The sequence below is a fragment of the Mastomys coucha genome, unplaced genomic scaffold, assembly GCF_008632895.1.
Source record: "Mastomys coucha isolate ucsf_1 unplaced genomic scaffold, UCSF_Mcou_1 pScaffold21, whole genome shotgun sequence".
NCBI lineage: Eukaryota > Metazoa > Chordata > Mammalia > Rodentia > Muridae > Mastomys > Mastomys coucha.
The window spans coordinates 69719487-69731054 of NW_022196904.1; the positions used below are offsets into that span (position 1 = coordinate 69719487).

Genomic DNA, 11568 nt, shown 5'->3' on the forward strand with positions numbered 1-11568 from the left:
AAGCAATTGCTTTTATAGTTTAAAAAAAAAAAAAAAGCCATGAGAGATTCTGCTCACGAGAGAGAAGAGGAGAGTCGACTGCTGCTCTGGAGCCCCTTAAAAACTGGCTCTGATGGTCAAGCCCCCAAAGGATGCTTTAGACATGATGTGTGCCTCGAGTGCATCGTGAGGTCGTGGCTCGGGCTTCCAAAAGGCCACCCTAAAGGAGAGGCCCTTGGGGAGAAGCGACCTTCCCGTGAGGTGGCGCCGGGGCGAGCCTCGGCCCAGGCAGCTCAACTCTTCTTGCGCAGCTGGTTGTACTGCGCGCGCCCCAGGATGGGCTCCATGACGCTTGGCCGGAAGAAGCTGTCGCTGACTCTGCGCGCAGGCTTCTCCCTGGGCATAGCCAGGAAGCCGGGACGCGCTGACGTCTCGGTTTTGTCGTCCAGGCCCGGGCAGGAGGGCGCGCTGAGACCCCGCACGCTACGCAAGCTGCCACGGGGCTGGCCCAGGCGCTGCGTGGACTCCGGGCTGGCGGGCCGCGCCCCGGACCCTTTGCGCTCGGCCTCTGCTGGAGGGTTATCGATGTCTCGGAATTCGCTCTCCGGCTCCATCAGGGACAGCCTGGGAAGCTGACAGCCGGACACCCTTGTTAGGGATCCCTCTCCTAGGAGTCACCGCCCTTTCTGTGGCCTTTGGTCTAGTTCTCCCAGGGGCTGCCATCACAAGAACACAGACTGGGGTGTAGGCCATTAGGGGGAGGGAGAGTATCCAGGAGCCAAATACGAATAAGCTTGACTGCCAAGCTCTTGGTACCAACGATTGAGTAACCTTTCCCCTGGCCAGATCTCTGTTCCACCAAGCTCTCTTTCAGCCTGCTCAACCTGTAACTTCCATTGGAATAGGTCTCAAGGACTCCCAAAAGGACGGCATTAATGTCCCTTGACTTCCCCCCCCCCGACCCCCGTTGGTGATGGAATTGACATAGGGCCAGCCACTGTCCCCAGATACACAGCCTGCTGTTCAAGGTGCCCTGAAAGGTCAGTGTCATGTGAACCTACCAGGCTCTTCCTCCGGGATCTGAAGAGGGAGGGTTGAGCCACTGGGGACTCACAAACAAATGATTCTATCATCAAGAGGGAGGCAAAGGCAGAGGTGGTGGTTGGGGGGAGATGGGGAGGTATTTGGGGCTGGGAAAGATCAGTGTATAAGAAGGTTCTGAGTGCTGATTGGAGAAGGGTCTCCAGGGACTAGACCAAAGGAGGGTCTGTATCTCCTTCAGTCAAATCTACCTTGGGAGTCAGAAGGTGGCCCTGGGGCAGGACTCACCGGCACATAGTGTACCACAGTGTCTACCACGTTATCCGTAACACCCTTCAGGGCATCGGATAGGGACATGGCCCTCCCTTTGGTGGAGGAGACAGCCTGGGCTGGTGTGAGGTGCAGGATCCTTCCCACCGTGCCCAGCACAGCCGCAGGTGCCCATGTCACTGCTGAGATGGTGTTCCGGAGAGTCTTCTGCATGGTGTGTACCACACCACCCAGGAGGCCTCTCGGGTTGGGCAGGGCTGTTACCTGTGGGCCAGAGAACCGTTAGCCCCTGCCCCACATCAGCTCCTCGGACCCCCTTCCCTAACCACCAGCCCCAGCTAGAGAAGAAATGTGGACATGAAAGAAAGGAAGGAAGGGAGGGAGGAAAGAAGGAAGACAAAAATCTAGGACTAGCGGCTGGCGAGATGGCTCAGCGGGTAAGAGCACTGACTGCTCTTCCAAAGGTCCTGAGTTCAAATCCTAGCCACCACATGATAGTTCACAACCACCGGTAATGAGACCTGACATCCTCTTCCGGTGCGTCTGAAGACAGCTACAGTGTACTTATGTATAATAATAAATAAATCTTAAAAAAAAAAATCTAGGGCTGTGTCTGTCCCTAGCTGTAGGGAGTGATCCTGGTTATGTCACTTATTCTATCTGAACCCCAGTCCCTGCAAAATGGAGCAACAATCCCTGCTCTGCCTACTTTTATTGATATTGTGATGCCCACTGGGTGACATAGTGATACTTTCTTGGCTGTGGGTTTGGAGGTGACCTGGGGACAGAGTCCTTTACTCTACCCCATTCCCCTCCTTCTCACCCCCCAACCATGGGCTGGGAGGCCTTGAGTTCTCTGTCTTCGTCACCTCTCTGAGAACGCTCTCCTCGGCCTCTGATTCCTCTTCCTCCTCCTCGTCGTCTGTCTCCTCTCCCTCTGTGTCCGTCTGGTCATCATGGTTCTCATCCTGGGAGGCTGCCAGGTTGTGCAGCCAGGGCACCCGCACCTCACTCTGCCGCCGGGACACCACCTGCATGGCTGCTGATGCACCCCACTGTGCCAGGCTGCTCTGAGGGGAGGGACAGCAACAGACAGCTACTCAGCAGACCCCCCCCCCCGAGGCTATAAAGCCCTTGTCACAGGAGCAGGGTAGGGTGATGGGCTGAGCCTGGCCCCACAGGGTTTTTTTTTCCATGTATTTTTTATTTCATTTTATGTGTATGCATATACATCATCTGTGTGCCTCGTGCTCACGGAGGTCAGAAGAGAGCAGCAGAGTCCCTTGAACTGGAGTTATGGGTGGCTTGTGAGCCACTATGTCTGTGCTGGGAACTGAACCTGGGTCCTCTGCAAGAGCAACAAGTGTCCTTAACCACTGAGGCATCTCGCTGGCCTCTCCCCCAGCATTTTAATTAGATAAAGTTTATCACTGAAGGCACAATCATTAGCATAAAGCTCTGTGAGTTTGTGTAAGCACACTGTACCCAACCAGAGCAGATCAAGACAGACTATTTCCACACCACCAAAGACTCTCCTGAGTGTTCAGTCTGTGGGCCCTTCTGACTTCAACAGCTGCATAGTCTTTCTAGCTACTCTCTTTCCTTCTTAGTGTTGGATGGAATCCAGGGCCCTTCCACGCAAGGCTGGAGCTACACCCCCAACCTCTGTGCCTGTTTATTTATTTACTTACTTAGCTTTTATTTTTATCTGTCGAAACAAGATCTCGCTATGTAACACTAGCTGGCTGGAACTCACTATGTAGACCAGGCTGGGCCCTACATTTGCATTGGTCCTCCTTGCTTCTTCAGAGAACCAACTCCTGAGAGTTGTCTTTTGACCTTGGCACGAGGCCACCATGACATCCATCTATCCATATCTCAGAAAGGGTGGAGGAGATGACACACAGAGCAATAATAAATAAAACAAAATTTGAGAAAGAGAACCACTCACATCTGGATGTGATGGGAAACACTTGTAACCCCAACACTTAGAAGGTTGAGGCAAGAGGATTGCCACAAATTCAAGGCTAACCTGGGCTACAGAATGAGACCTTATCTCAAAAAACCAAATCAATCAATGAAAACTTAAAAGATCAAGTAAAAGGACCCGTCTTATGACTGAAAAGCAGTCATTTCCTGCTAACTTCTGGGTTTTCTCTTCTTGAATTGCTGTGGCTATGGATGCCCAGGCTAGACCTACCCCTGTGTTCTAATTTTGTTGTTTGTTTCTGGTTTTCTGTTTGTTTGTTTGGGTACCTTTTGTTGTTGTCTCTTGAAATGATGTTTCACCATACAGCTCTGTGTGGTCTGGAACTTGCTCTATAGATAAGACTGGTCTTAAACTTGAAGAAATTCTCCTGCTTCTGCCTCTCAGGTGTGGAGATTATTACACCTGACTTTAATATTGCTTTTTTTCCCCTTGCTTTTTCTTTCCTTTTTTTCCCTCCAATTTAGTTTCTCACTAAGTTCCTTACTTAAAAACAAAATCGTCCTAAGTGTATCCAGGTGAATAGAGAAGCTGCTTTGCCTGGGTGTGGTGGGGAAGACTGGAAACCTGCATAGTGGAGGATGACAGCTAGTGGGACTCTCACCCACTGAACAGGTTTATGTTTTTTATTTGTTTGTTTGTGGGTGACACTTCTACTGTTTTAATAGCAAATAGGGGTGGGAAGGCCTGCATAAGAGGCCTACATGGGGTCATGAAAGCTGAGAGTCAGAGAGACTCCGAGGGAAGGTGGTGGGGCAGGACCACCCCTCAGCTTGCATCATGTCCTTTTTCTTCTTCCATGGCCTGGACAACTAGCCTACCATCCTCTTAGGACCCCTGGCTTTAAGTCTAAAGTCCTAGTCCAGCTTGAAGGATGTTTCTCAGACAGAAGGGACCAGGAAACCCACAGAGCAGGGTCAGGAGAACTTGGAGCAGACACTCACCAGGGGTGCCACACCCGGGATCCACATGGCCAGAGAGTGGCCCCGCTTCAGGGCCCATGCTGTGGTCTGCATGGTGTGTCTAGAAAGAGTGTTGGCCAGGGTGCTGACCCTCCTCACGAGGCTTGGTTTGGCCTTGGGAGTCTTCTGAGTCCTCTGCCGTCCAGAAGGGGCTAGATAAAGATACGGGAGGAAACAGGTCAAAGAGGGATTGGGGAACCTGGAAAGACCGCTCAGCACTTGTCGCTCTTGTGGGAGACTTGAGTTCAGTTCTCAGCACCAATATGGTGGCCCTCAACCATCTGTAACTCCAGTTCCAGGGGATTCAATGCTCTCCTCTGGCTTTTTCAGGCAGCAGTCTCACACACACACACATACACACACGGGGCAGGGAGAGAGAGAGAACACATAACATGCAATCAAAACACTCATACATGTGACATTTTGGGGAAAAAAAATAGGAAATGACCCTTGGGCTGGAAACAGTTGCCAAACTTCTACCATGACCCCACTGGTGATAGCCAATGCCAAGCTCACTCTCTCTCTTACATTTGGGGTGGGCAAACTAAAGCCTGAGGATCCTCTGAAGATGCTGAGGGACGCCCCCATCCCAGAGCAAGGCCAATAAGACCTGTAGCCCCCCAGGGTGGCCAGCCAGTCTGCATGGCAGATACCTGACTCCGCCTTGTCTGGTGGCAGGAGGAACTCTACCACCTTCTCGATGCTTCCCAGAGCCAGATCAGCCCCTCCAGAGGCCAGTCGGCCAACCCTGGTGTTGGCGGCATATTCCGCTGTCTCTTTCGCCATCCCCAAGGCGAGCTCGCAGCCAGCCAGAGTGGCCCCCAGAACCTTGTCAGAAGTGCTTGCAATGGGCACACTGATGCTGTTCCTGGCGCTTCGAAGGCGGGTAGAGATGGTGCCCTTCAGTTCAGAGGCGATCTGAGGAGTGGTAGGAGATGGTCAGCTATGTGGAATCCCTCATAGGCCCTGAGCCCAGCAGCTCCCTGGAGGGCCCCATTTAAAGGCCCAGGGCCAAGCATGGCAGCACACACCTGTAATGCAAGGACTGGAGGCTGGCACAGAAGGGTCACTGAGAGTTAGTGCTACCTTTGGCTACATGGTAAGTTCTAGACCAGCCTGGGCTACATTATGAGACCCTGCCTCAAAAAGCCAAAATAAATACATTTTTTTTTTAAACAAAGGACCCAGGGACCAGCAATAATGTGTGTGTGAGAGGGCGGGGGAAACCGCACCTTTGCTGTGCAGGCTACCTGGGTCTCCTGGCTTCTCCACACTACCTGAAGATCTAGTCTTAGAGGATGGCCCCCAAAGCCTTGCCTGTTGGCACCTGTCCTGATTCCTTCATTCACACAGGCACCCCCTCTTCTGAAACCCTACCCCCACCCCTCTGTCTTTCCCTCACACACTGTTCACATGATTGAGCCAAGTTTTACAGTGGAGCAGTTAGCCTTCTTCCTCCTCAGACCCTAGGAGCGCCTCTGTGGCAAAGACAAGCTAACTGGAGCACTAGAGAGGAGGTGACTAGCAGGCCTGCCCCCTAGTGGCCTTCACCTCAGGCTGTGTATTCATCAGCACAGGGTGGGTAGGAAAGCCTGTTATCAACGATGACCTACATGAGCTCCAGGAAGCCTGTGCTGAGCTATTGACAAGAGCAGGACGCAGGGGAGATTCGTAAGAAAGATTGGTGGTGGCTCAGTAAAACACATGAGGTCCTAGCCTGACTGAAGCCAGCACTGGATAAAGGTAGATAAAGGTGTGACCAGGGGGATGTGACCTCTTTAGTCTCATGGTCCGTAAAAGGTTGGATCTCAAGGCTATGGGTGTAATCCTGAGATCTCACTGAGTGGGACCCAAGATCTTAGGTAGCTGTTATCAAAAAGTAGCCGTGTGCAAGCCCACAGAGTCCCAGGTCCCAGGGCCACAGTATCAGAAAGCTGTGCAATTATGGAAGGGTCATGTCGAGGTTAGTCCTTCCTTCCCTTTGAGGTCTATCTGAGCTTGTCCAAGGCATATACCTGTTATCCCAGACTCCTCGACTCTACCTGGCACCACAGAAAGAAGAGGGGTCTCTACTTGCCTAAGAGAGTACTCACCCCCACGAACACAGAAAGCTGCAGAGCCAGACTGTCGGCTGCTCTCCCAACAGAGTATAGGGAGCACCAGGGAAGAGGGAGGACTCACCTTTTCTGGGGGGTATTGAAGAGCCGGGATTTTTTCCTCCAGATGGTCCAGGCCTCTGCAGGCCAACTCATTGGCAGCTGTGACTGAAAGGGAAGGGCCACATTGGGGTGATCCCCGCCTACTCGCGAGGAACTAATAGTGTGGCCTCTGTCTCAAAGAAAGTACATTGGGGCCCATAGATTCCAGTTCTGCTGTTTCCAGAGCATTTGGGTCCCAGAGAGTCTTTGCTATATTTAGCCCTCATGTTCTTATGATTCCTTGAAAGCAGGGTCATTTTGGAGTCGGTGGGACCTGAACTCAAGGCTTTAGTGGTCCCGTCTGTCTAGTAAAACTCACATAACCCCTATTCTTTAGCTCTAGGGTCCTGGGCAGTATCTCTCTGCTGCCCCCTCCTGTCTGGAGTCAGAACCATCAGCCTCTGTGCTTCCGCGGCTGACCGGTGAGGCTGACCACGGCTTGTAGTGATGGCAGCTCTGTGAATCACCAAGCGTTTTTCTCTTCCCTCCCCGCCTCCCTGTTCAAGGTTCTGGAACCCATGTGGCCTTTGAATTGGCCTCAGTGAGACCACAGACAGAACCACTCAAGATGGACGGACCCTAAAACCATCTTTAACCCTCAACTGCAAGATAGCTGGAGGAGAAAGACGTTGAGGATCAAGCCACAGAGGATTCAGACTTGTCAGGGGAGACTGCCCACGGTCGGCTGAGGGCACAGGTTCTGTGGTCAAGATCACGGAAGGCACAGATTCAAAGGATATTTATAGATACTCTTTCATCTTTCAAGTAACAAAGATCCCAGAGGACTTGGCTGCCTTCTGATTGAACAGAATGAGGGCTTCCAGACTTTTTTTTTTTTTTTTTTGGTTTTTCGAGACAGGGTTTCTCTGTGTAGGTAGCCCTGGCTGTCCTGGAACTCACTCTGCTGGCCTGCCTCTGCCTCCCAAGTGCTGGGATTAAAGGCGTGCGCCACCACTGCCCGGCAAGAGCTCAGTCTTAAAGACTATTACTTTCCGATGGAGGCAGAATAGCAGAGACAGGGCGAGCCTGGAAAGACCCTTATTTCTGCCACCAGTAGCTCTCTGCTGCCCCCAGCTGTCGGGAGCCAGTATCAGCAGCCGCTGTGTTAATGGGCCTTTAGTCTTCAGCACTGCTAGGCCAGTTTTCCTGCGAGATTCTTCCGGGTCGTGATACTGCTGTTTCTGTTGCATTTGGAATTGGCGTGGCTAAATGTCCTGCCACTGGTCCTACTCTCACCGCTGCTCACTGAGAGTTGCCCTCATTCTCACCACCACCCCCGCACCTCCCTCCCCCCAGCATTCTTTGGCTGTCATTGTTAGCCTAAGATACCCTAGGCTGGGCAAGTATAGATATATGTCTGTAGAGGAGAAGACCAGGAAGTTGGATATAGGCAAGCAAGGGAAGCAGTCAGGGAGGTGGACAAACGAGTTGTGAGGTGGTCAGACAGACCGACAAGCAGACAGGCAGACATTCGGGGAGTTTCAATGGACGGGCAGGATGCCGCAGAGTTCTATGAGAACTCACACTGGGTGGACAGCCGGCGGACCACGGGCTCCATGCTCCAGGCAGCCAGGTTGCTGGCACCCTGTACACCCTTCTCATAGGCATTGCACACAGAGGCTACCAGGGGGTGGGCTTCTTTGGTGCTGTTGTAGGTCTTCTGGAAGCACTCACAGGTCCCGCTCACCACAGGCAGCTGCAAGACTCTTTGGAGCACATTCTCCTGTTCCTGTCAGCAAACAAAGAGTCAGATGCTCCCACCCCGGACTCAATCTCCAGAGCTGACCCTGGCTAGGATCGTGCACAAGAGCTGACCCTTGCTAGGAGTGTGCACGTCGTTGGCGAAGCCAGCCCAAGTCTAAGGGAAGTGAGGTATTTCCAAATGGCTCAGTCATGAGAACACGGGGAAAATGAGACCCAGCCTGCCATGCCTTCCTAGTCACCACCGAGACTCTGGAGAAGTCCTCAGGCAATCTGTGTTCTCTGGAAACCAAGCCAAATTCCATCCCCCCTTCCAGCTCATCCCTCTTAGACAGACTACAGAGAGAAAGTTAATGCTTGGGAGTTTTAGTCCACCTTCAACTAGTATCTTCATCTAAACATTTTCATGGTCTCTCTGAGATGCTGAACCCATGTCTATCGATGCTGGACCACTACCAGACAGGCTCCCTCCCCTCCCATGTCCCTTTTGGCTTGATAGAATATTATTCTCTCACTATCACCTCCTCTGTGATACAGGTGGCATACAGTTCATGTAGCCCTGGATAGCCTTGAACTCCCTATACAGTTGAGGATGACCTTGAACTCCTAATCCTATTGACTCCATTTCCCAGTGCTGGCATTACAAAGCATGTGTCATGTATCACTAGGACCAACTTTTGGCTCTCCTCCATCATGGTTGTGTCTGTCCTTGGGCTGCCTACTTCTGCCACCCTGCTCTGATTATGTGTCAATGTCTCCTTTCTCTCAGTACAATGGCCTCTAGAGTCTCTAGTACCTGCCTAACTCTGGAGAAGTGAGCTACACAAGGGTTGCACCTTGTAAAATATGTAAGTTAAGCTTTCTCCTCTCTCTTTTTCTTTCCTTTTTTTTTTTTTTTTTTTTTTTTTTTTTTTTTTGATACAGGGTCTCACTATGAAGCTCTTGCTGCCCTGAAATTCACTGTATAGACGGGGCTAGCCTCAAACTCACAGAGAGCTGTCTGCCTCTGCCTCCCAAGTGCTAGGATTAAAGATGTGTACCACCACCACCTGGCCAGCTCCTATCTTAGTTTATAAAAGGGTCATGCGATGGACCTGTGATGATGGGTCTGTGGTTCTTTCCTCCCGACACTCTAAAATTTGGCATGGCCTTTCTTAAAATACAACACTCTGTGTTTAAGTTGGTGGTCCGGTGAGCCTCGGCCTGTGGGGTGTAATGGGGCCATCTCATCTTATTCACATGCCACACTCTTATCAAAACATTTTGCTTTGTCAGCACTTGCATAATTAAATTTTAGAAAGTAGAAAAAGCCCAATCTGTGAGTGAGAGAGTGATTCTCGTCATGGCGTAGGAACATTCAGTGGGGGCTATGATGCTCCAGGGTACTGGTCAGATGCTTAGAGATCTCTTAATCATTACTGTAGTTTGCTGGAGATGCTCCCTGGCATGCGCTCTGCTTGCAGGAGGTCAAGTTAACAGAGCCATCAAGGGAGCCCAGGCGGAATCCCAGATCCATCAGAAGCCCGCAGGGTTTCCGCCTGGGCTCCCAGACAAAGCAGCCACAGGATTTTAGCTTTTCATCCTGCAGGTGAATCAGATATCAGAGGGAGAAAGGGATTCTGACTACAGGAAACACCCTCTTTAACGCTCTGGGCAGAGCATTCAAGGGTTGTTTCAGACAAGGCTAAAGGAGAAACGAGCTGAAAACTGGAGAAGTCACTAATCGTTAGTTTTTTGTGATCCATTGACATCTCTTTCATAATTTAGAACAAAACAAGGCAGTTGCTTGTGCAGAGCTTAGTTAATGCCTACTTTGGGGTGAGATTTATCTCCTCCAGTGTGATACGCCTGAATTTTGCTATCTGAACTGAGTCCAAACCAGAGAGGCCTTGGCAAAAAAAAAAAAAAAATGTCAAGGACACATGAAAGTATCAGAAGTACTCAAAATCATGGTGAAAACTGGGCCAGAGCTAAACACTGGACACACTAAACTCCCATTCCATTCCCACGCATGGCAACACAGGCTGTGTGCTGCAGATGAGGGTCACAGACTGAAGCCAAGCCACAGACTGTATAGGTTCTGTAGGGCACACACATTCTTCTGGGTGGTGGACTTGTGCCTCTGGGTTTACGACCAGGTAGTTTCTTTCCCTCTGTCTCACCTGAGGTCCCAGCCGGCATTCCTATCCTTTTCTCTATGGCTCTTTGACCCCTATAGCCATCTCCTGCCGCCCCTCTTACCCCCACACCCAGTTCTCCCAAATACCCCTGTGAAAGGTGGCAAGGACAGGAATAACAGAGACAGTACGTTAGGAAGACAGACATCTTGCTTGAAGTCCCTTGACTCTCCCTCTCTGTTTCCCCCTCCCACCTTGGTGGCCCATTCCCCACCCCACACAAGCCCAGGTCACTTACTGGGAGGTCTCCATCCAGCAGGGTCGGGCCCTTGTTCATTGACATCCTTACTTTCCACGCTGTAAAGCACAATCCCAGATCCATCAGAAGCCCGCAGTCTTGTATTCCGCAGATTCCCTCCCTCCCTCCTTCTCAAGGCCACTGTCTAGTCATCTGAGAGCACAGCTGGCCTAGGTTGGAGGGAGAATGTCACCTAGGAGAGGCTGTTCCTTGGGGTCCAACACAGCCTGACACAGACTAGGTCCTCCTAGTCTGCTTAAAATGAGTTCTGTAATCTGCTCAAAATTGATTTTTTTTAAAAAAAGGGCTCAAGATAAATGAAATGTAGGCAATTAGATAAAGATAATGAGATGAGAGAAACAGTTTAGGACAAAACCTGGGACTCTTAAAAGAGAGACTGAAAGAGACTAAAGAATGAGTTTTAGCTAGAGTTTAGTCTTTTTTTTTTCACAACAAAATTCTAGTTAATTCTGTTTCCCTCTCTTGCCAGCTCTGTGAAGCCTTCTCTCAAAGATCTGCCTTCTGGGTAAGCCACTGGTCCTCTGTGCCCCTGCTCATTCAGTCTTTCCCCCAGGGGTCTCCCTGCAGATCTCTGCATCCCCCAGGGGTCTCCTTGCAGATCTCTGCATCCCTTGGTAACTTCCCTCCCTGCAGATCTCTGCATCCCCCAGGGGTCTCCTTGCAGATCTCTGCATCCCCTGGTTACTTCCCTCCCTGCAGATCTCTGCATCCCTTGGTAACTTCCCTCCCTGTACATCTCTGCATCCCCTGGTAACTTCCCCCAGATGTTCTTTCTCCCAGCTCCTTGCCTTTACCACCGAGAAAGCAGCCAGGTAAGGCAGACACCCAAGGACCCCACACTCGCTGCAGCTAACTGCCACCTCGGTCTCAGGCAACCCAGCTGTGGAAGGTCTCCTCCTCGGAAGCACTCCCAGCCACTCCAGGGAGTCTTGGGCAATGCCTCTGAGACCTCCCAGCTAAGGAGGGCAAAGAGGAAGAGAAAGCTGGGCTGGCC

General features: G+C 51.3%; 1 protein-coding gene across 3 annotated transcripts; it reads right to left on the reverse strand.

Moving 5' to 3' along the window:
* Positions 1–11568, reverse strand: Plin1 (perilipin 1). 3 transcript variants are annotated; one of them, XM_031387076.1, is made up of 9 exons: positions 11419–11568; positions 10554–10612; positions 7962–8166; positions 6421–6503; positions 4893–5157; positions 4222–4391; positions 2160–2360; positions 1309–1554; positions 1–611 (listed from the first exon to the last, which is right to left on the reverse strand). In XM_031387076.1, the coding sequence occupies exons 2-9, from the start codon at positions 10596–10598 to the stop codon at positions 273–275; spliced, it is 1554 nt and encodes a 517-aa protein (XP_031242936.1). In that variant the 5' UTR covers positions 10599–10612; positions 11419–11568; the 3' UTR covers positions 1–272. The 3 variants fall into 3 exon arrangements, with proteins under 3 accessions (XP_031242936.1, XP_031242935.1, XP_031242934.1); XM_031387075.1 differs by having other exon boundaries at positions 11369–11491; XM_031387074.1 differs by having other exon boundaries at positions 11363–11491.

Coding starts and splice junctions, on each gene's coding strand:
- Plin1 (XM_031387076.1), bottom strand. CDS start 10,598: ATGTCAATGAACAAGGGCCCGACCCTGCTGGATGGAGACCTCCCA. Junction 4,392..4,892: donor ACCAGACAAGGCGGAGTCAG/GTATCTGCCATG, acceptor ATCTTTATCTAG/CCCCTTCTGGACGGCAGAGG. Junction 2,361..4,221: donor TCCCGGGTGTGGCACCCCTG/GTGAGTGTCTGC, acceptor CCCTCCCCTCAG/AGCAGCCTGGCACAGTGGGG.